This window comes from Mustela erminea, chromosome 2, assembly GCF_009829155.1.
Source record: "Mustela erminea isolate mMusErm1 chromosome 2, mMusErm1.Pri, whole genome shotgun sequence".
Lineage (NCBI taxonomy): Eukaryota > Metazoa > Chordata > Mammalia > Carnivora > Mustelidae > Mustela > Mustela erminea.
This window is the reverse complement of record NC_045615.1, coordinates 30,683,475-30,709,090: the sequence shown is the minus strand read 5'-3', so window position 1 is coordinate 30,709,090 and position 25,616 is coordinate 30,683,475. Positions and strand designations below refer to the sequence as shown.

The window sequence follows — 25,616 nt, the reverse complement described above, 5'->3', positions numbered from 1 at the left end:
GGGTTTACAGATAGGTTTTATTTCTTTTTCTTCCTTTAATTTTCTACAGTAAGCATGTATTGTTTTATATGGGAAGAATATTCTTTTTAAAAAATAAGTTTATTATTGTACAACACTGTAAATGTACTTGTCACCATAGTTTTATGTGCTTAAAAGTGATTAAAATGGTAAGTTTATGTGTATATTTATTTCACCATGACAAAAAAGAAGTAAGATTGCCATTTTACATGTAATTGGACTCCCCAAGGTAAAAACAGTGTCCTGTCCAATCTAAGACCATTCTTGATGTTGCAAGGTACATGCTGGTAACAGTCCAGAATGTGCAACTGAGAATGTATCTCTTTGAGCTGATAGAATTATGCAATTTGATTCTTTGGTCTCATAGAATTGACTTTTTCACAAGGGCAGATTGTTTTTGTCTTCAATGGAGTTAATAGTTTTTTTTTTTTTCTTTTCCTATATAACCCAATTAAGAGCGATCATTTGACTGCTTTCATTTTGCAAAACTTTTTTTAATCATTCATCTGTGCTTTACACATATGGGGTCAATTCACAGTATAGTGTTTCTATTGCCAAAGGCACCTCTTAAATTTGCAATTAGTATGTAGATAAATCTTTGATTCTATTTTTAAAAGTGTATCTGGCTGGCGTGTGAAAGAGATCGTTGCTATCAAGAACTTATAAACATACAGCAAGAACAAGGCCCATAATACAATAGCCAAACTCTGAAAAATCACTGAAGAAAGCAAGGTAGAATTGCTGAGATAGGAGAGCTCAGAGCTTGCTGGGAGCTCTGAGGCCCCCAGCCTTTGCTAAAGACTTTGAAAGGTGTGAAGAGGTTCCAGAAACAGGGAAGGGGCAGTGGTATCCCAGGAGGAACTACGTAGGCTTTGACTAAAGGAGTGCTGGAACTGGGGGTACTTTTTCAGGCACAACAACAAGAAGTCAGGGACGGGTAGGGTGAAGAATCTGTTGGAAGTAGTGCAATATGAGGCAGCCCAGGTGGGTTATGACCTTAGAGTCATGATGCCCAGGATTAGAAATTTATGTTGAGTTGGGTGTGAAGCCACTGTGCCCAGCTTTCATGGGATTAAAGTGGCCATACAGGATAGGTGAATTGGAGATGAGTGAAACTGAAAACCAAAGTACAGCTTGTGAGGGATACCTGGTGGCTCAGTTGGTTACCTTCAGCCTAGGTCATGATCCCAGGGTACTGGGGTCAAGTCCTGCATTGGGCTTCAGCAGGGAGCCCGCTTTTCCCTCTGCCTGCTGCTCCCCCTGCTTGTGTTCTCTCTCTGACAAATAAATAAATAAAAATCTGAAAAAAAAATAACAAAGTACAGCTTGTGAAACTATTGCAGTTAATTCAAACAGGTACGGAGAATATGGTCAGTGAAAGCAAGAGGAGAACATTATTAGGGGAACTGCAGAAATTGGAATTGATTAGGTATAGGGGTGGAGTGGAGATCAAGGAAAAGAAGAAGGAAAAATATTCCTGTAATTGGTGATGACCCATCAAAATTTAAAAATCCAGGTGTTGTCATATAAATTCAAGCAGAAAATTACTTTTATAGCATTATCCAACTCCTGTTTTTCACCCGTCAAATCATAAATCCCTGATGGAATTAGGGATCTGAGTTGTACAACTAGTCTGGCCCCAGGTTCTCCTGTCTATTCTTTGGATTTTAAAGTAAGAATCTCTTCCTTCAACGTGTTGATTTTCCTGTGAAATCTTAAAATTACGCTGATGTTTTTATGTTCCTAGCATAGTTGGATTAAGTAAATTGAGTTAATACTTTTAATTCTTTCATAACTGTCCTCAAGATTTATATTGTGAGAGATGCTTGAATATATACCATGAAAATAGTAATACATGAGAATCTTAACAATGCTTTCAGATTACCTTAGTGGTTTTCTAATATTATCCAATTAAATCCTTCTGCTTTAACTCTGCTTAGATCAGCTTGATATTATGGCCTCCAGGGATTTAGCAGTAAAGAAATACATTCCAACTAAGAAAGTTTAAGTAAACTAGCAAACTGAGACGCTAGAGCTTAAACCCAGGCTTTCTCACTCCCAATCATAAATAGCGTGAGTTGCAGGACAAGATGTAAATTTTTCCCTTTAGCAGGATACAATTCAGAGCTGAACAAGAGCTTAATGGTCAATTATCCCGTGAATTGGCAATGTTTTCTGGAAAGGATATACAGTAAATACTTTAGGCTTTTCAGGTGACATAGTTTGTATCAAATATTCAATTCTATTGTATTGCAAAAGTAATAATAGACAATATGTAAAGGAATGGGTCCAAGAAGCCTTTTTTTACAAGAACTAGCTGAAGGCTGGATTTGACCCATAGATTATAGTTTACTGATCTTCTCACCTCTAGTCTTATTCCTGAGAAGAAAACTGTAGTCTCCCTAGATTATTAGGTTTGTCCAAGCTTCTTTTGGGTGGAATCCAGAAATCTATTTTATTTTACTGCTTTTGATTCTAATATCTCTTTTTAAAGAGCCATTTGATAATATCAGTCTAATTGAGGATTTGTGTCTTCCCTATCCTCGGCACTGTAAGACCAATTCTAATTGGTCTTTCTGTGGTGCTCATGGAATTAGTTTAGGTAGTAATGTTTTAATTGTGCTGCCAATAGTTTTTTGATTATATTTCAATGGAAATTTGCAGGCATTCAGTCCCTTGACTGTTGGTCTGCCTTTCTTCCAGATTCTGCACTCTGTGGTACTCTGCAGTACTGTGTAACGAAGTTTTAATAAGCATACTTCACAGCAATTGTATCAATTTAACTTTGCAGAATAGCAACTAAGACTCATAACCGATCAAGGAAATCCTAGAGTTGTTCCTTGTATCTCTTCAATCTCATGTTCCAATGGAGCCATGATTAATTTTACATTGATAATGGTAAATTGATACTACCATAAGAAATAAACATTTCTATAACTGTGCTACTTAGCTTTTATTTCACCTATCTTTAAAAAAAAGATGCAACATATTTACACAAAATAGCATAATTTAAGACAACCAAATATTTTCCAAGTGCTTTTGATTTGTAATTCAAGTTGATTCTGCTAGCAACCTTAGTCAAAGGCCAGCATTTTACTTCTGTGTCAGAGCCCTAAGATTTGATTTTAGAAAACCTATCTTTATTACATTTTCTGCTTCTAAAGGACTCTGTGTTCTATATTAAAGTAGGCTAGTTTTGTTCCTCCACGGTGCCTGGCGTTTAAAATAGAAGATTAAAAACAAGATAGGAAACTTTTCTGTTTAGAGTTATCCTCCTTACAACTGTGTGTGTGTGTGTGTGTGTGTGTGTGTGTGTGTGTGTTCCAAACTTCAAATATTAACCACTTGTTAGGAATCCAACCACACTGTTTTAATTTTAAATACAATTTGATGATATACATACTTCTAATTTAGCTGATTTCTTTCCCTCATAAAAGAGGAAGTGAAACTATTTGCACATGACCATAAAACTCACCTTTAAATCTGAGAGGGAAGCCACAAAATGAGACTTAGGGTCTACCGTTTGTGTCTAAATTCTAGTTTTGCCATCTCTGTTATAATAACTGAGTTCTTGTATGATTATACAGATTCGAATCCCTGGTGGTTGCTAAAAGAGAATACAAATGCAGAATGAAACCTAGGATCAGGCAGTGGTGGTCTTCCTCATTTAAACAGGCTTAAAGTTAATACAAAGCTAAAGAGGAAAACCAGAAATTATTTTCCAATGATGTTGTAAGAACAACCCAATATTGCATTGGTATTCAGAGATGGAGGAGAAAACACATTGGGAACTTCAGAAAAATTGTTTATAATCTATACATTTTAAAAATCAAGTGTTGAGGATTACTGCAAACAGAAGGGGAAAAAATGAGGTATTGTGGAAATTTTTGTAAACATTTTTGAGAGTATCTGGAATGATAAAATTATGTGAAGGAAAAGAAAAAACAAAGGAAAAAAGAACTATAAATAAGATAGAAATAGATAACAATTTAATTTTTTTTATGATTTATTTATTTTTTTGAGAAAGAGAGGAAGAGAGAGAAGGAGCAGGAGTGGGAGCTGCAGAGGGAGAGGAAGAGAGATCTCTAGCAGGAACACCCAGTTGGGAGCCTGATGCAGGGCTCAATCTCAAGAACCTGAGATCACGACCCGAGTCAAAACCAAGAGTCAGAAACTCAACTGACAACCCCACCCAGGTGCCCCAACAATTTTATGAAACAAAACCAAGTTATGCTACACAGATTGTATTACATTAAAAAGCAAAACAAAACAGTGTGCCTCTATTTATTTTAACACCCTTGGTAGATTTCATCTCTTTGGAATCAAGAAAGTACATGTTTAAAGAGACTGAAAAAGGTTGATTTTAATGGCGAAATGTTAATGCCATTATAAGGCATAGTTGACTATCATTATAGTTTGATAAAGTCTTAGTTTAAATCTCTATAAAATAATTATTTTTAAAATATTTTACTTATTTATTTGACAGAGACACAGCGAGAGAGGAAACACAAGTGGGGGAGTGGGAGAGGGAGAAGCAAGCTCCCTGTTTAGCAGGGAGCCCGACGTGAGGCTCGATCTCAGGACCTTGGGACTGAGCCACCAAAATGCCCCTAAAGTAATTATTTACATGGGCAGTTATAACCAGTTTCGGTGTACAGTTCCATCGATGACTATTGTTGCTTCTGAAATGCAAGACACCAGAAGGAATATTTATTGTTATGCTATATCTTCATTCTCATAAAAAGTAAACTAGTTAAGGATCGAGTTGCCCTAATTAAGACTTAAAAGTATTGTGTTAAAGAAAAAGGAGAAGTGTATGTTGTTTAACACAAAAATGGTAGCACTTTTCTGGAATATGGATTCAACATTGATTGATTACATATATATTTTATTTAGTTCTAGAGCTTGAGAGTTCTCTTAAATATAAATTCAGATTTTAATTGTTACCAAAGGATTATTTAAAAATTGTTACAACCTATGGTTTTATATTAGAAGCATTTATTTAAATACTCATAATTGGTTGCTTTGGGCCAAAGTCCATTGCAGCTTCCAGAATTAAAAAATAGGTTCACCTCACACCTTAGGCATCTTAGATATTTTAAGCAGAAGAGAGAATGAATTTTGGAATATCAAAAAAAATATATTCCAAATGAATTTCACTTCAGATAGGTATATTTCTCATGCTAGTTTTGCTCTACATTTGGTGTAATCAAGTGGAAAAAGAGTTATTTGAAAAATAAGGGTTTTTATAAAGCATTAAGAAAATTGACTTTCCTAAAGTTGTTCTTGAATTATCTGAATTATCTTAACAAAAAACAGTATCATTTCAAAACAAAGTATGGAATAAGGGGTCATGTGCAAGATCTTATAACTTGAGAGGTTCTTGAGTATATATTCTTGGATCTAGAGAAGCATAGTGACATCTGCCTTTGATTATAGTTACATGGATAAATTCAAACTTAAGAGCTGTATTTAAAACATTTCAACATACACAATGATATTATGTTCTTGGAATATGGCACATGGTGGTAATTTTTAATATAATTATACATGTCTGACTGGTTGTCTTTGAAATAAATTATTAAAAAGAAGACATTCATGGCAAAATCAGAATTTCTCATGGTTTAAGTCCTGTTTATCTTAAAAAACTCAAAATAAACTCTTTGAATAAAAATTTCTGTTGGCTTCACCACTGTTAAAATACCTTTATAGGAACTTTGGTTTAATTGATAAAATGTTAAACTGCTGACATTGTGCTCCTATATTGTCAAACATTAATGAGAACAAGAAAATATTCTTTTTTTTGAGATGTTTGTTAAGAAAAAAATATTAAGGGAATACTAACATAAAAAAAAAAGAAAAAATTAGCTATGAATCTGTTCTCACAGTAGTCCTGGGTTCCTCATCTCCAGGAAACAAATAACCGTGTGCAGTCACAATCATTTTACTCTTTGTGTCATTTTGCTCCAATTCACAGATTGTTTTAAATTTTACCACAATGGACCTATACAAAAGCAGTTTGTGCTGGTATGACTACATTGAAGTGAGAGATGGGTACTGGAGGAAATCACCTCTCCTTGGTAAGACTCTTTACCTCCTGTGTGGGCATCATGTAGTCTGTCCTTTCAAGTAGATTCTTTCAAGAGTCATCTTAGACTTAGAAGCGTATGTGGCCCACGTTTTAATTTTTATTATACTCTTTTCAACCACAGCAAAATACAGACAGATCAATAGAGAGATTGATTTTAAACTAGCTTAAGTTATGAGGAAATACTTGGATCTGAATGTAATGGCTGAGAATAGCCTCCACATGTATTTTTAATTCGATAATCACCATTTTAATGAGAAACCCAGATAAATGATGCGGGAGCACATGTATGTATTTTGTTTTGTTGGCTAAGGCAGTGGAATATGAGCCCCTAGGTCTGTGTTTTGTAGCTGGTCTCTTCTGCCACCCATGTTAGCTCTCACTGTGGACGTCACGGTTGTGCTTCTCAGAGAGTTTTTGAGGCTGAGGAGAGGCATTTGTACTTTGTGTCATAAAGTGACCACAGACCACACCATTAACTTGCATGAGGCACTTTACTGTTGCCCTCTGTTTTATTTAAAGGTGAGAGCTGTTGTGAGCATGTAAGCATCTACACTAATACTGATTTTTCTTTGAAATGGCAACTTTTCCTTGATTTTTAGAGGTAGCTTTGCTCAGTTGCATTTATATGCCATACAGATCTTTTTTTCCTTAATATCCACTGATATTAAGTGGAAATAATGACATAATAACCCACTGAGTGGACACTGTTGTATTAAAAGTGTATTAAAAGTCTTGGGAAGTCCAAGACATCTAGAAATGTTTAAACATAAGAAAAAATAAAGAGTTGAAGGTAAGTCAGGTTGAGGAAAACATTGTCTTGAGCATTGCGTTTCTTAGCCTAGGTGAAGCAATCTGTACTATAGGTACATGTGATCCAAAGAAAACATTTTATTAAATTCATATTGAAGAGCCAAATCTAAAGCGAAATAGTGGAGCATACCTCTTTTTAGAACACCGGCAGCATTACACGCTTCGGCATATAGTAGGTCGACGGACTGGTTCGGTTTGGTCATCATTTTCATGTGGAAAATTTTCCCCATCATTTCCCCTGAGACCTCTGCCTTGAAGTGTACCTGTCAGACAGGCAGAATCAGGATCCTTGTTAGAGGGATAGAAATTCAGGCACCCTTCCACACTTTCTGAATTAGAGATTGTATTTTAACAGACTCCCTGGCATTTCATAGGCACATTACGGTTTAAGAAACATTGCTGTCTTTTACATGCTGTTAATTTACTTTGCCATTTGGAAGACACTTCTTCACCTGTTGACCATTAGTATGAATTTGTTTTAAGTTGACTACCGTTTTTCATATACTGAAACTACATATCACATCACTTCCGGGGGAAATGGTTGGCAATGTATTAGTGTTGATAAAATTATTTCATGTGGATTGCCAGATTTAACCATTTTGTCATCCTATGGAAATTTAAAGCACAGTGGCAGACACACAGTTAGCCAACACATATTTATGGGAGGTTGAGGGAAGACAGAAGGAATGACAGGTAGTTATATTCATTTGGTATTATACTTGCCTGTGGATACATAATTAGAGAACAGTGAGAACTCCTGTGCAAGTCTTCAGGTCCTGTTTGTCATCCTGCCGACTGCACAACGGATTATGACTTTGTACATGAGATGGAATGTGGACCTTGGAGCAGCATGTGGGTCTCCCTGATGGGTCGTCATTGAGCCCCAAAGGACAAAGAACTCTGCTTTGGGCTGAGACACATCCCTAACCAAGTTTCCTCTGCAAGGACTGGTCTGACAATTGGAGCCAGTTTCTCAGGACCACCTGTACTTTTTTACCTTGATGTATCATGTGACCTTTTACAAATATGTCCTTAGCACTAACTGCTTCTTAATTCTGTAGACAGTAAGACTAATGTCAGTCCATTAATCAGGGAATAGTATGTTCCAGTAATTTATAAATAGATATGAAGAGATTCTTTTATTCATCTACCTTTGTTAAGTAAATACTAAGCATACTTATAGCTCTAATTACTCTGGATGGAGTATAGGAACCAAATTGGGTTTTATATATACATGATGTGTAGCTAGTGTGGAAAGCAATTAGAATACAGAGTCATATTTAGGAGTCTCTCTTTATTCTTTTATTTCTTTTAGGTAGATTCTGTGGGGACAAGTTTCCTGAAGTTCTTACCTCTACAGACAGCAGAATGTGGATTGAGTTTCGTAGCAGCAGTAACTGGGTGGGAAAAGGCTTTGCAGCGGTCTATGAAGGCAAGTCCCATTAAGTTTTAGAGATGACTTCCCCTTACATCTCTAAGCAGAAATTTCCTTTCTCTCCATATCACTATAATGATACTGTAACCACATTTTAATTATGAAGTTTTCTAAATCTGTGTTATAATATTTATCAGACTGATTTTACGAAAAACACTTGAGAAAATTAAATTGCAAGAACCTCTTTCTTGGTACCAGTGACATAGTAACATATAAATGTATGTAGGGATATGTGTGTGGGAGGGAATGACCCAAATTTCCATTGTTTCCATGATAGTATTAAAATGTCATGAAGAAATTATGGTTTTTCCTTTGAGTTAAATTTGTGTTTATTTAGTGCCTATGCTGCTGAAATTCTCTGTTACAGGAAACTGCACAGAAAGTAATTGTGCACATTTCTGGGGCATGCTTTGTCTAAGTGAGAGAGTCAGCATTCAAGGGAGAATTTACCAACTGCTTTGTTCTATACTTCTCTGAAACAACAAACCAGCATTGTGTGTCCTGGCTTTAAAAAATAGCCTGTTTTGTTTTGTTTTGCCAGTTGTGGGCAGAAGAGATCTGTCTTGCGCCTGCTTCTGCTAGCACAGGGTTTAGGTAATTTAGAAGACAGGACATTTCTGCTTCCCTTATAATTTAAGTAAACGGAAGCATTTTGCTGTAGAGATTAACTGGATTGCAGTGAAGGGGATTGTTTGGATGGAGCCACAGATGTTGAGCACATGATGCTAGCTCGCTGCTAGAGGCCCAGAGAATCCTGTGGAGCGTCTCTCTTGATCAGCTGTTTTACCTAAGCCTCAAAGACTGTAAGAACCAGTTCAGGGAAATCATACAGAATATGCTAGAATATTCTACTACATAGAACACATTTACAAAATCTCGAACAGTTTTTAAAAGTTAAATACTGTTTTTGGTAAAGATGTAAAGAAACCGTGATAAAAAAATCATATATTCCAGTGCCATTATGTAATATTTATAGTTAGCTGACTAGGTTTTTGCCATCTAAATATTTACAGCAGTAGAACCAGCCAACTTTGATTTTTTTATAGTCCGGTCTTTATGCACTCAGCTACAGGCACTGAGCAAAAATGTTATCTCAGAATAAAATGAAAATGAAATGTCAGGTCTAGGTTTATTTATTTGCTTATTTTCACCCTCAGCGATCTGTGGAGGTGAGATACGTAAAAATGAAGGGCAGATTCAGTCTCCTAATTATCCTGATGACTACAGACCGATGAAGGAATGTGTGTGGAAAATAACAGTGTCAGAAGACTACTATGTTGGATTGACCTTTCAGGCCTTTGAGGTAAAGTGTTTCAGGCACCCTTCACGGAACATACTCTCCATAAATGACAGTGCCATTTAAGGGCATCCTCATTAAATAAGCAAAGAACCAGAGAATCAGCTTTTTAATCAGCTTTTTAATCAGCGAAGAAGCAAAGGAATGCCTATAAAATGTAACATCAAGAGTGAAAGAGGTTTTTTTTTTTTTCTTCTCCCTTCCTCTTGTCGTAGACATTTTCAAGAAGATTAAAGTGAGTTTACATTATCTGTGCTATTTGAATTAGAATGTTTGAAGTACTGACAATAGCTTCCTTTGACAAATGCACAGGCTTGTTTCACAAGACTGCTTGAAGAGTCCATTAAATAATAGAACTTTTATTTCTCTTCTAAACTAAGAAGTTAAAAGGTAGACCATCATTTTTGGTGGTGGTGGTTGTTGTTATGGAGAAAATCCATTTTTCACCTTTTCATTACGGGAAAAACTATTTATATCAGAAATGGAGATTCAAATGTTTTTAGCTTTTGATTTCATCAAAAATATATATCAGGGAGGAGATCAGCACCTATGTTACATTATTCGATGAAGGCACAATAAACCAAAGGTTAGGCAGAATTCTGGAGCAAATTCTGGGTCCTAAACTACCAAGCTGGCTAATGAGTCATTTTACTGGGACTTAGGGATTAGAAGCCAAAAGATGAAGGACTTTATGGTGAACTCCATAGTATGTTTAAATCAAAGAATCAGTCTAGAAATTGAAAGCCCACCAGTGAAATGAGAAGGAATGACGAAATGAGGGTGGTAGGTCCAGACAGGGTTAAGATCCAGATGCCATAACTGGAGATAATTTCTTCTCTGGTTCGAAGGCTGATTCTCTGTCCCAGCAATGGAAAGGCAGTAGAGAACCCTCCAGTGCCAGGGTATGCTTGCCTGTGAGAGCAGTGAGTGTGCAGTTGTCTCTGTCTCTACAGCAGAAACATCAGCAGAGCCCAGGCATTACCCAGAAGCCCAGAGACTCTCACCTGCACATGCGAGCTGTGTAATGTATTTCTTTGGTACTTATCTTCACCCTTTTGCATGTGCCCTTTATTTTCCCAGACATATGGCCTTTTATTGTCTTCTCTTATATGGTCATGATGTTGTATTATATGCTCCTGATCATTTTGCAATTCAAATCTTGGTTCGTTCTTGAGATTATTTGATTCATATTTGGATTTTGTTATTTTACCAGATCAATAATATTGCAAACGTTATTCAAATAGACCACCTTATTGTTAACAGTGAACTAAAACAGGATAGGATTCATCTGCTATTTAGACCAAAATAACAGGTTCAGTAAAAAGTGATCTATCTAATGAGATCATTACTTGTATTTTTTTGATGTTGTCCAAATGATTAAGAGATGAACTTTGAATATATAATTCAAAGTTTTATGGAATTCTCCTATTGCAGAAGTGATGTCAATGAATGCATCTAAAATGGAATTCCATACATTTAAAAATTGAGATACAATTTCTGAGATGCAGAAGGCTTAGTTGGTTGGCAGTTTTTTCTTTAATGCCAATATAGTTACAGTGGTATTCCTCAAAAATAGGATAGTGAAAGGACATGTAGGGAAGATTTACATCTCAGGCGCTTAGAACCATGCCTGATACAGAGTGGTTGCTTAATAAATATTTGTCGATTGAGTGAATGAATAAATTATTACCAAGATTTGGGATTGGGGAAAAGTCATGTCATGTTTGGCATTGACATTACTTTTTATCTGTTATTTCTAGGTTTCTGTCCTTTTTTCATCTTGCTATATTTCCTGATATTTTGTCTTGCTTTGTTTATATAGTGGACATATTCAAATATCTGATAGGCCTCTTATCTTCAGATGACCAGACCAAATCTTTGATTGTCTTGTCCTACTCACTAACTCAGTCTTCCCGATTTTAGTATTTACTATTTTTGTATGTTACTATTCACTTAAGAACTAGCCCCGATTCCACTTTTTCTCTTAAACTCTGAGGCTGATCAGTTAACATATTTCATTTGCTTTGTCTTCAACAATGCTCCAAACATGACTTGATCCCAGCTTTCTGGGCACTACTATGTTCCCACTGCTGCCCCTTCTCTTGGAACTTGGTGAAAATGTCACCTTCTTCTCTTCCCCTCCATGTCCTGATACACAGTAGCCAGAGTGACACTTTTACAATGTAAGTTAGATCATAACATGATGCTTAAATTCTTTTTTTTTTTAATTTTTATTTTCTATAAACATATATTTTTATCCCCAGGGGTACAGGTCTGTGAATCACCAGGTTTACATACTTCACAGCACTCACCAAAGCACATACCCTCCCCAATGTCCATAATCCCACCCACTTCTCCCAAACCCTCTTCTCCCAGCAACCCTCAGTTTGTTTTGTGAGATTGAGTCACTTATGGTTTGTCTCCCTCCCAATCTCATCTTGTTTCATTTAACGATGCTTAAAATCTTTTGAGGCCGTGGGCTCACCTATGTGGCTTAGTCAGTTAAGTGGCCAACTCTTGATTTTGGCTCAGGTCATGATCTCAGAGTTGTGAGATCGAGCCCCACATCAGGCTCTATGCTCAACAGGGAGTCTTCATGAGATTCTCTCTATCCCTCTTTGCCTCCCTTTGCCCCTCCCCCTACTTATGTGCTCTTTCTCTCTAAAACAAATAAATAAATCTTTAAAAAAATTCTTTCAGGGGTTTTCAATCACACCTAAAATAAAACCCAGACTTAGTGATCCTAGACCAAGACAACCCACAATTGGTCCCAAGTTGCCTCACACTCCCTCTGAGTCGATCTCTTTGGTCTTCTTTCTCTTCCATGGAAATACCAAGTTTACTCAATCTTACAGCATTTGTCATTGATGCTCTTCTACTTCTAAATCTATGCTTTTATTCCTCTCATTTCATTTGGATCTCTTACTCATTGCCTCCTCAGAAAGTCCTGCATGGTAACTCTATTTAAAATATATTCTGACCTACAATTGTCTGTCTACATACCATTATTCTGTTTCATTTTAATTTCTTGCGCTTACTACTACTGGGTTTTAGGTTATGGATCTGTTCATTTACATGGTTACTGTCTCTCTCACTAAAATATGATCACCAAAGGGTAAGGATCTTAACCTATCTTGTTGATCACCATATTTCCAACACCACTAGATGTGATTCAAACATGATAATGGGGGGATGAAAGAATGGATGGATTATAGGTAAAAGAGTGTGAGAGTGCATGATGATTGGTGGGTAGAAAGCAATATATCCTTCCTTTATCAAATATACATAAATTTCTGTGCAGAAGAAGGCAAGCCTAGATAGCTAAGAAGAGTTTAGTTTATGCAGGAGCTGATATGCCGTATGGCTTAATTTAGATAGATCCTCAGTTCTAAGAAATTCAGAAGTGACAAGGAATTTAGAGATGCTCCAATATATCATTTAAATCTTCTAGATAAGGGAAATGAACTTATGTCATTAATCTAGTATCATTTGAGCAAGTACTAAACCAGATCAAAATCCAGGTATAATCAATATTCATTATTCACAGATTTCTGTATCTGCAAACTGCATACTAACTAAAATTTATTTGTAACCCCCAAATCAATACTCATGGTGTTTTCTGGGTCATTCATGGACATATACAGAGCTGCATAATATTTGAGTCATCTGACATGCTCATCCCCAGCTATGATGTGTATTATGGAGAAAATGTATGGGTTAGATAAGCATTATTCAGGCATGCATTATAATGCAGTTAGCTGTGAATTGTATTAATGAATTGGCAACATATATTAAGGTGTCTTTAAAGAGAAACACACATGAAACCAGGTTATGAATGATTAGTTGACAAAAGATTTGTCAGAAGCTCAACAGAACCCAATTCTGTATTTTGTATTTTCTCAGAAGGAATGAATCAGTATTTACTAATTCAGTGTTTTCAGCAACTTTATAGAACTTAACTACCATGAACACTGAGAATCAATAATGTATATATTTTTAATTTGTTCTGGTGGTCATTAGGTGATTTGTTTCATCTAGTTGTTTGTATCTGTTTATATCAATTTATTTTTATTTACATAATATATTTTCAGTCTTTGGCTTTACATTTTATTTTGAAGATGTGTAAGTATAAAAGTTCTCACAACTTCTTAGTGTTTTGTGGTTTTGTCTGATCAAACAGTTTTATTCATTGATATCAGTCTTTGCCTTTATTAAAAACCTCTTATTTTGGGGGCACCTGGGTGGCTCAGTGGGTTAAAGCCTCTGCCTTCGGCTCAGGTCATGATCTCAGGGTCCTGGGATCGAGACCTGCTTTGGGCTCTCTGTTCAGGAGTGAGCCTGCTTCCTCCTCTCTCTCTCTCTTCCTGCCTCTCTGCCTACTTGTGATCTCTGTCTGTCAAATAAATAAATAAATTTAAAAACAAAACAAAAAAAACTCTTATTTTTGTAACTTTTAACTTTTGTTTTATTCTCTGTGTTACACTTTCCCCTTATATAAAAGGGGCCTAAATACAAATATGTCCATCATTTTGTTGAAATCCACCATGAAGAACTTAATAGTTATCCTTTATTTATACCTTTCTGTGAATTTATGTTGTGACTTCAGGTCTTCTATGCTTCTTAGATTTTAATGTGAGTACAGAAAGAAAATCCGAACAAGAGTCTTTGCTAATGAATTTCAGGTATCTTTGAGATCAATAGACTTCTGATACATCTGTAATTTTACCGTTTGGGAACCTTGTTCTTCTCTAGTAGTTATGACACATAGCTTCTTAAGGCCAATACTGCAGAGGGTTTGAATGGGGATGTAGATCATGTCAGAAATAATTTTGGAGTTGTTTGTAAAGAAACCTCTATATTACTGCTTTGTGCAAGCACTTTCAGTGTGCAGAAATACAGAAGAGAAAAAGTTTGGGAGATTGGAAATGTTTATAGTAACAACTTCAAAGAAATGTCCACAAAGCGGAAAAGAAGTAAAATAAATCTGGAGCTTACTTATGTTTACACTGAAATCCCCACATACATTAATTTAAGTAGGATTAAGTTTGAGGTACTTGTCAGCCTTTCTATACACTCTGATTTGGTTGTACTTCCCTTAGAAAAATCACAAATGTTTAATAGTCTTACCCATTATTACTGCAAGCTGCACAATTGTAAACTATGTTTAAAAGTTCTTATCTTGATACTTTGAGGATTGCCTGACTACAAGTAATCCTTTAATTCCTTTAAATATTTTATATTGTTTAAGTTAAGTAGTCTTTTAAATGACCTAGGAAGCCAAGACAAAGAGATCTTAATTAGTTAACATTTTTCTGTTTGCCATTTACTGTTTTTGGATGTTTGGCTAAGAATACATATTGGTTGATGATTTAAAAGATAATTAAGTAGCTCTTCAGATTTATGGTTTAGGCTGTATTTCTACTCTGAAAGATTAGCATGTGTTCATTTAAATAAACTTGCCCAAGGTCACACAGTTCGTAATTAGAAGCATTGTGACTGAAATCCATTCCATGGACGTACGCTATTGAACCCAGATCCTGGTAGCAGAGAGAGATGTCTATATGCTCTCATATTATTAAATCTTTTCCTTTATAGCTGTCTTCATTTGTGTATTTGTGGTGTTTAATCAGCATATGTTTGTCAGTCAGGGACATGTCTATTTTATTCACCACCGTTTATGCATTGTCAAATGTATATTTTCTGGCAATAGTAAGTTTTCAGTGAATTTTTTTTTTTAGATTTTATTTATTTTTATTTGAGCAAGAAGTGAGAAGAGAGCATGAGAGGGGAGAAAGTCAGAGGGAGAAGCAGGCTCCTTGTGGAGGTGGGAGCCTGATCCGGGACTTGATCCCGGGACTCTGGGATCATGACCTGAGCCGAAGACTGCCGCTTAACCAACTGAGCCACCCAGGCACCCTTCAGTGAATATTTATTAAATTTAAGAATGACTTAGAAGTAACTGTCATGAAAGAAAAAACTAGAATGGCAGCATTAAAAAATCCAAGTCACATGGAAGTAGACCTAACCCAGACTCATGATTTTCATTATCACATGGTTGGATGTATATATTTTTTCTCTGTTTTTGAGCTGTAACGATCTGTGTGTTAATATTAATTAATACTAAATAATAATAATAAAATAATTATTAAATAATGAAATACTAAGTCTGATAGTAACAAATTTTAAAATAATGATCTTTATTAAGCTTTTCTTCTTTTTTATAAAATTCCTTTTGTTGATAGCATTATGTCTTAGACTCTATTGCAATTTTCCCATTATTAAAATTAATTTATTGTTATCATTTTAACAAGAGTGTATGTAGTAGTATACATATGGGAAATCTACACAGATATGGAAATTCCCCAAATTAATTTTTTATGATGAATGCTAGTCTACATTGTTTTTTAGTCACACTTTCATTGAACATTTTTTCCTCCAAAGCAAAAAATAATGAGTTTAGCATTGTTCCCAGGGTATATGATTTTAAATTATATTATTGGTAGAAGTTGAATCATTTGTGTAGTAGATTATATTAATTATATTTTAAAACTACATTGTTAACAGTCATAGGAGAGGGTTGTTTTCATTATTATAGTAAAATAAAAAAATACAAAATTTACTATCTTAAATGTACTATCTTGTACATTTTTAAAGTATACAGTTCAGTAGTGTTAGGTTCATACACATTGTGCAACCAGTCCCCAAAACTCTTTTCATCTTGCAAAACTGAAACTTTATACCCCCAAACAACTCCTCTTTCTCCCATGCCTCCAAGTGCTGGCAAGCACATTTCTACTTTCTGTCACTATGAATTTGACTACTCTAGGTACCTCATGTAAGTGGAATCATCTGGTTCTTGCCTTTTTCTGACTCTTATTTCACTCAGTGTAACATCCGCAAGGTTCATCCATGTTGTAGCACATGAAAGGATTTCCTTCCTTTTTAAAGCTGAAGAACATTCCATGCATATATATTCGGCATTTTGTTGATTTATTCATCCATTGATGGACATTTGGATTGCTTCCACCTTTGATTAGTGTGAATGATGCTGGTATAAACATGAAGGTACAAATATCTCTTTCAGACCTGCTTTCAATTTTTTTTTTTAAAGATCTTATTTATTTATTTGACAGAGAGAGAGGGATCACAAGTAGGCACAGCAGAGAGCCCAACATGGGGCTTGATCCCAGGACCCCGAGAACATGACCTGAGTGGAAGGCAGAAGCTTTACCCACTGAGCCACCCAGGCGCCCCCTTGCTTTCAATTTTTTAGATATACCCTGAAGTGGGATTGTTGAATCAAGTGGAGAACTTTTCAATCTATTTTTAGTTTTTCATGGACTATCGAGGAGCTTTTATTGAAATCATTATCTAGAAGTTTTGGAGTTTTTGGAGCTTTTTACAAATAACTAGGTAGATTTTTTTGTAATATTTATTTGGAAATTCGATTATAAAATGAAGGCCAAGTGTATGAATGGATCCTAAGCCTGGGCCTGGTCCTTTCTTTTGACCACAAAACTCAGCACTGGTTTGCAGTTTTAGAATGAGAGGCTAACTACTTTAGGTTGCATTTAATTGATTTTAGTTCTTGCTAAATAAACATCACTCAGCTTTTCCATGCTTCTTTTCTAACCTGCCAGTAAAAGCATGAGCTCTATACAGTAATGAAATATAATATTAATCCCTTCTGGCTAACCTTTGTACTCATTCTTTCTTTTCTGTGTGTTTCAATCTCCTTCTAGTATCTTTTAAATTTCAGTTTCCTAAAAACTGTTCAGTGCTAACTGTCCCTTTTGTTGTGTTCTGTATGTACATATTAGGTCTGTTTACATTACGATAAACTTGTCACATTTGTATATGGTTTGTGCTCTTTGTGCTCTGATTATCTTGAAGTCTGTAATAAATCAGCATCATCATTATCAAAACATATTTATTAGATGTGTAATTGTGCACGACATTGCATTCAGGTTTTAGATAGGAACTGGGTCCATGCTGTAACTCCAAAAGAAACTGCTTTTTCTTTTTTGTTTTTATAAATCATTGACTCTGTTGTTCTTCCTTCTCATGGAGCTTACTGGCAAAATACCAATGGACTTATCCACTTTTTAGCCTCAACCAGATTTATTTCTATCCATTCTGTATATTAATTTATAAAGTGATTGATATAGCTGAAGAAAATGTTACATAAATGACATAACTCAAAGAACTCAAACTTTCATTTGTGCTCACCATCATTACTCTTGTATAGATGTAGTTGAAGAGCTATAATCATAATTAACACCAATAGGGCAGTTTCATTGTGCACACATTACAATTGAATTAATAGAGCTATACTGAAAAATAAGTAAAGATCCTCGAGGTCGTTGATAAGATATCTAGGAGTGTTGTAAAGGGATAATGCATTTCTAAATATCATAAATTCATATATATGAGGTATATTTTACATTCTAGGCAGGAACAACTGCATTTGCTTTGTGAAAATACAATATAAGTTTCTGTTGAGTTACCCCTTACACAAAGTGCATAATATTTAATATGTATGAAATACATAATTCATAAATAGGTAACAGTAGAATTAATCCTGAAATTGACCATTTTCATGCCTTTTATCCATGAAATATTTATACTTTATCATATAAAATATTTAAACCTCTAATTTTTTGCTAAGTAAAGAGTAAATATACAGATAATTTAAGTTGAAATTTAAAAAGAAATCCATTATGTGTCTATTAGAAGAACAAAGTACAGGTTTTTTTGGTTTCTTTTTTGGTAGTGTCTATCTTGGTTTCTTCCTTGTTAGCATAGTAATTTTTGAAAGCCATTGTTTCCTCAAAACAGTAATTAACAACCCTTTCTAATTAGGCTCCTTATTTTTTATTTTAGTATGGCTTATAATATCAACCACTTTTATTTTTCTTAGTTGACCTATGAAAAGCAGCCCCTTTATTGTATATTCTCACTTCCTTTCTTCTTCTAATTTATTCTTTCCCTTTTCTTCCAAAATGATTCCTGAGTCAGGAGCAATCTGTTCTGTGCCTCTCACCCAGGCAGGTGAGGGGAGCTTGCTGAGACCTCTCTTATTTTCTACAGTTTGTCACCAGTTCAGTGTTGCTCATTCTTTTATCAAGCCTATACCTGGAGAGTTTGGGATGAAAATGTGTTCCTCTGACCGAAGAACGCCCTTTGGCCATCTGGAAATGTCTTCATATTTATAGAGAACGGTGATTTTGGAAGGAGTATATTAAAGACTGAGAAAAGACAACATATAATATAGCTGGTCAGATTGGCCTTGTCATCCCTGGTGACTAATTAAGTTACCAGTATCACTGTTAGCTCTCCCAGGCCATCTCTCCATTTAAACAGCTGTAGTCTTAAAAATATGCTTTAAAAAGTGAGATACTTTTTTTTTTTTTTAGATTTTTTTAAAAATTTATTTGACAGAGATCACAAGTAGGCAGAGAGGCAAGCAGAGAGAGAGAGAGAGAGAGAGGAGGAAGCAGGCTCCCTGCCGAGCAGAGAGCCTGGTGCGGAACTCAATTCCAGGACCCTGAGATCATGACCCGAGCTGAAGGCAGAGGCTTAACCCACTGAGCCACCCAGGTGCCCAAAAGTGAGATACTTTTTATAGTGAACATTTTCCCACTCTTTCCCTTAATTCCACATGCAGAGAAAACACATTTTTAGGAAAAAAACATGATTTGTAAATCAAACCCAAAGTGTACCTACTGATGGTATAATTTAAGATTATAAACTTCGCTTCCTCACTTTTCATACCTTTCATCTTGTTTCACTTTATATTTCTCCATAGAATTTATTGGTTGCAAATATTTTATGATTTCACTGTTTATCTTGTTTGTTATCTCTTTGCTCTCTACCCAACAGTAGCGTGTAAGGTCCAAGAGGGTGAGGCTCTTTGTTATTTTGCTAAAGGATGCACACCAAGCACTGAGATGAACGCCTAGAATTGAGCAGACACTGAATATTCATTGAAGGAGTGAATGCATCCTGATTTGTGGTTGGGAAAAGACGAGCAGCAAATGTAGTAATTAGTTCTGATCTAATCTGTCCTTCAGAATCTGTTGTTTTCTATTTGTCCGTATGGTATCTCATTTGAAGGTTATCATTCTTAATGTATTGACAAAATTATGAAATAGATTCTTCAACCAGCTAATACCAGCAGTTGTCAATTCAGACCGTGGGTCCATGAATGAATGTATTCTCTGACATTCGTTTTTTGTTAATAGAAGAATTCCATAAATTAGTGAATTGTATGTTGAATGTGAGTTGACAGGATGTGATACTTTTCATGGCTTATTGATTTTAGGTGTTTGTATTTTCTAGATTTAAATATCTAATAAGTATTTAACTTATTAAGAGTTTGGGGCTAATACCCATTTTATGTAGGAAAAAAGGTAAGAACTTTATTTAGAAATTGTTTTATAGTTTGAAAAACAATTTGTAAATTTTGGTTTGTTGTTTTTAGAAGTTTGGGGCTAAAACATAGGTCCATGAGCATGAAGTTCTTCCTAAAGTTTTTTGGGTCTGAGATCTTACTTGCATTTAATGTTTTAAGGAAAGAGATTGAGTTCCTGAAGGTTATATGGATTAAGAAGAGTGTATTGGGGTAAAAGGGCTCACCTGAACAGACATATTACCCTGAGGAAGGAATAGCCAGTGTTGATTCTACATACAATAGTCTTGCTACAGCTATGCTGACTATGGGTAAATAATTACATAGACTAGGAAGTATGTAATTTCATATTACCAAATTTTCCTTTAAAAAGAGATATATAACTTAAAACAGTGCACTATTTATCAACAGAGTTGAATCAGACTTCTCTATGAATAAATTAATAGTTTTGTTGATGAACTAACAGCAATTTTTATATTACAGAACAAATTATACATTGCTTATGGAATACCTCATTCAGATTGTTAATGATAATTTTAAGTCTGGATATTTTTAGCTCTTTTCCACAAAAAAATTAGTACTTATATTTTATTTTAGTTTTTTAAAATGTAGCTAACTTCTGTTGATTTTGACGCATGTGGACACGCAGTTCCATAGATTTATGTGTCTCTCTCTATGAACCAGAAAAATAGGCCCTTTATTCATGAGTGGTATAGATATTGTCACGCACGCTCCCAAGAAGAGCTCCCATTTGGTATAAGTAACTTGTTATATGACCCTGTCAGTACTATGGCACTGAGAACACATAATAATCTTTCTACAAAAATTGTTTTATCTATTAATGAGATGTATCTTCCCATATTTTTATTGTTGCAGATTGAAAGACATGACAACTGTGCCTATGACTACCTGGAAGTTCGAGACGGAACCAGTGAAAATAGTCCTTTGATAGGACGTTTCTGTGGTTATGATAAACCTGAAGATATCAGATCTACCTCCAATACCTTGTGGATGAAATTTGTTTCTGATGGAACTGTGAACAAGGCAGGGTTTGCTGCCAATTTCTTTAAAGGTAATTTGAAGTAATTCAAAGTATGAGATTTTCTTTGTTAGGGGAAAATGTGATATTTAACATTGAGTTAAGAGAAAACTACAGAAAAGTTATACTGGAAGTTAATCATGCACTGTGCATTAGGCATATTTGAATGATTTTTGATGTAAAAGATCATTGGTAAAATACTGGAATTTTGAACTTTGTAGCACAGGGCAGGAACTCCATTAGGATATCCTACCATCCATTTTTATGAAATACTCAAAATGGCAAAATCCAGAAAGGGAATTTAAACAGGGAAAAAACATTTGCAATGTAGTCAACATAAAATTTGTATCCAGAAGAAGTCATTCATCAATTTATTTCAGGTGACAGCGTTTCTAAACCACCTTGTAGAGAATAATGTTTCACCATGTTGGAAATAATGTAGGGCCTTCCTTATCAGACTCTTCTGATACCTAAAATGTCCTTTGGCAAAGAATTATTGTTGACCAGCTTTAATTTTAAATCACATAACCAAATATTAGTATATTTTCATCTCCCTTATTTGGTGTGCATTACTGAAGTAAAAAGAACCATTTTATTTATTTATTTTTAAAAGTTGACTTATTTATTTGAGAGGGTATGGAGGGAAGAGAGAGAGAATCCTCACACAGACTCCATGCTGAGCACAGAACCCGACTCAGGGCTTAATCTCAAGATCCTGAGATCAAAACCAAGAGTCAGACCCTTAAACAGCTGTACCACACAAGCAACCCAAAACAAAACCATTTTAGTGCAAATAGCATCAAATTTGCATTTAGAAAATTCATAGGCACTTAACATTAAGTGTGTCATTATAAAATAAAACTTTTACTGGGAGAGAAAAAACATTTTTACACTGACTTTTATAGAATAAATGATGGATTAGGTTGTGTATGTCAAAATTTAGTGCAATTAATAACCCAACATTTGTGTTATTTAAAGAATAGTATAATATTGTATTTTCCCTGAGAATTACTTAGGTATTCACCATATGATTTGAAAGGCAGAGAACTCTGGTAGTTTCACTAAATGCATTCAAAGTATCCATTAAATTTTACATATATATGCATTAGTTTTGTAGTATTTTATAGTAGAAGAAACATACCATCAAGATTCTCTCCTATGACGCTTATATATTTGGTTATCAAAAATGCTTGGAATGGGGCACCTGGGTGGCTCAATGGGTTAAAGCCTCTGCCTTAGGCCCAGGTCATGATGCTAGGGTCCTGGGATGGAGCCCTGCTCCTGGCTCTCTGCTCAGCGGGGAACCTGCTTCCCTTCCTCTCTCTTTGCCTGCCTCTCTGCCTATTTGTGTTCTCTGTCTTTCAAATGAATAAATAAAATCTTAAAAAAAAAATGCTTGGAGTTTGGCCAGTGAAGAATTTCTCTAAGAATATTGTTTGCTATTTTCTTTTTTTTAAAAAATATTTTATTTATTTATTTGACAGACAGAGATCACAAGTAGGCAGAGAGGCAGTCACAGAGAGAGAGGGGAAAGCAGGCTCCCTGCTGAGCAGAGAGCCCAATGTGGGGCTCGATCCCAGGACCCTGGGATCATGACCTGAGCCGAAGGCAGAGGTTTTAACCTACTGAGCCACCCAGGTGCCCCTGTTTGCTATTTTCTTAACTCATACTTGATTACCCCTGGGAATTGAGATTAGGGTATACCTTGTCATGTACATTGTTTTAATACTGTATATTTTTCATACATATATATTTATATATTTTCATATATACATTTTTATGTTTCCATATACAATAAAATAGTGTATGTAGTTACAAAATATGGAATTTTTCTATTTCCTGGATCAATATGTCTATATAAAAAACACTGAATACTTTAAAGAGGTCCAGTAAATTTCAGAATTTTCTTTCAATTTATATTCACCATAAGCTATTTCTTGATAATGGCATTTCTTTAAAAGCATTTTTCAGAATATCTAGCAAATTATACTATGAAATCAACAAGTGAAGCTGTTTTTTCAGTAAGTTTTTCCATTTTATTCTGGGCATTCTCTGTGGTGTAAGATTTCCCTTTGACCTTGAAATTAGAAAAAACAAAAAAGCAAACAACCCACATACATGTTGAAGATAACGTGATCTTCGGTTGGCACTGCTATGTTTCTAGTCCTTCCCTTGGTTCTTAACACAACTCTTAGATTACAGCAACATGAATTCTGGTATACCATGTATCAAAGGCTTGCAAGTTGTTCCTGCTCCTTTGTAGAAGAGATCAGTTGTTTTCGTTTCATTCAGTTATTAAGTGTCCTATTTAAAAAAAAATTTACACCCTAGTATGTAAAACGTTATACTCTGGTTGTTCTCTACCTCTCTCGACATCTTTGTAGAGGAAGACGAGTGTGCCAAACCTGACCGTGGGGGCTGTGAGCAGCGATGTCTGAACACACTGGGCAGTTATCAGTGTGCTTGTGAGCCTGGTTATGAGCTAGGACCTGACAAGAGGAGCTGTGAAGGTAGGGTTGCATTTGCATGTAGAGCTCCCTGCATGAACCTGCACTACCCCGTGCCCCTACCCCACCCTAGCCACCCCTTTCCTTCTTTCTTTAATACCTTCTCATTCTCTTTCCGTCTGCCTCCCTTCCTTTCCTCTACAGTAATCTCTTTCCTCAACTGGTAAGACTCAGTTGGTAGTCATTGTTAACACGAAGCGTTGCCTGTGTGCTTGTTACAGAATCAGTCATTTCCTTCTTTGGTTATCAGGCCATCTTGTTTATCTGATCTATATTTCTATGTATTTCTCCTCTCTCTTTCTTACTCTATTTACCTATATCATCTCTCTCTCTATATATATATTTCTATTTTTATCTCTGTCTAGGTCTAGATTTTATCCATCCATCTACCATTTATTTTTACTTTTTTTTTTTAACATAGTTTATGGGTACCTCTCCCTTACTAAAGTGCAGAATCCTGAATCTGAATTATTTTTGTATTTCTAGCATCTAGCACAGACATAAAGCAGGAGATAAATCTGTTTTATTAATAAATGATTCATAAACAAGAGATTTTGCTGTGTTTTCTCCATTTCCTCTATACATTCTAAGATATTTCCTATGCAATGTTTTGTTGATGTCTTAATGTCTTAATGATCACTTCCTTCAGAATTTAAAGCTGCTCTTTTTTCCCCCTCATGTCCCCTGTGCCACCCTATGTCAAGCCCCATATTTAAGTTACAACATAAAGGGGCTTATCTTCCTTCCTCTGTTCTAGCCTCCTTGATTCATCTCTCAACATGTCTGCCAAAATCATCTTCATAGAACTTGTAGCAGTTTAACATTACTTATAGTTACATAATTATGAAGTTTACTTGTGGTGGTTCTCACAAAAATGTTAAATGTAAACTCCCAAAAATGAGCACCTTGTTCTCTACTGCATCTGTAATACAGGACATAACAGTGGTAAAGGTGACAGACTTATTTGCTTAATGAATAAATGCCATACCCTTAACTGACCTAAATAAAAAAAGTCAGAGACTCTCCGTTTCTACTTAAAAGTTTAAAATTTTCTCTTGGGCAAAGGTCTCCATCCTATCTATGAAACTACTAATTTGCTCTCTGTACTAGAATAAAATAGACACAGTTATGAAGGCAATGTAGTATCTTTAAAACAGAGAACATTATATACCAAATACTAAGGTAGCATGACTGTTAGTTCTGTGTGATGCCTAAAAATAATTATTTTACTTTTTAATAATTCACCAAAAAGTGGTAAATATGAAAGTACAGGTTATTTTTACAATACATTTATAAATGCAATAATACACACACACACACACACACACATGCATGTGTGCGCTTGTGCATGTATACACACAAAGGCTGTTAAAGAGACTGGTTACTTTAGGTAACTCTTGACTCCCTTGGAATTAATTACATACCTTGTACAATATATGTTCTCTTTTGTTTGGATTCCATTATTTTGCTAATTTCATTAACAATAAGGAAGAGAAGTAACATATTAAATGCTACATCTTTTAAATAGATCATTCAAAAGATAAAGAAAATAGTTGTTAAATGGAGTTTTGGAATGATAAAATGACCTCCTTATTCTAGTTTATTTTGTTTACTAACTCAAGTAACTGCAAGAGTTGCTTATCTTGGGGGAAAAAGAATTTGAAGAAATAAGCAGTTGATTTTGGTTTCATTACATTGGACTGTAGTGTGCTTTATGCTTATCTTTCCATTAATTCTCTTAACAACAATATGGTATAGATATTATTATACCCATTTAAAAGATAAGACAACTGACACCCAGTTATCTTTATATTTCTTCTTTAACTTTAAAGTGATCTGAAATGTCATACAGCCGTATTTTGCTTGGGTCCAAAGCTACGGATTAACATTTTATGAATGGGATTTGATGATTAAAATAGTTGTACTAAAAACTAAGGAACAGAGACTGCAGCTTTCTAGATTTTGAAAAATCTGGAAGATGATTGAAATTGAATGCTGAGACATTTGG

At 35.1% G+C, this 25,616-nt stretch overlaps 1 protein-coding gene across 3 annotated transcripts in view; it reads left to right on the top strand.

Annotated features, from left to right (window-relative positions):
• The window catches only part of TLL1 (tolloid like 1), a 214,684-nt gene that overhangs the window by 141,745 nt on the left and 47,323 nt on the right, over positions 1-25,616 (top strand). For 2 of the 3 annotated variants that reach the window (XM_032332599.1, XM_032332600.1), the window contains 5 exons: positions 5,996-6,098; positions 8,235-8,351; positions 9,512-9,657; positions 20,939-21,134; positions 23,486-23,611. In XM_032332599.1, coding sequence (XP_032188490.1) covers positions 5,996-6,098; positions 8,235-8,351; positions 9,512-9,657; positions 20,939-21,134; positions 23,486-23,611 — 688 coding nt within the window. The remainder of the gene's footprint in view (positions 1-5,995; positions 6,099-8,234; positions 8,352-9,511; positions 9,658-20,938; positions 21,135-23,485; positions 23,612-25,616) is intronic. The other variant, XM_032332601.1, reaches the window with a different exon arrangement.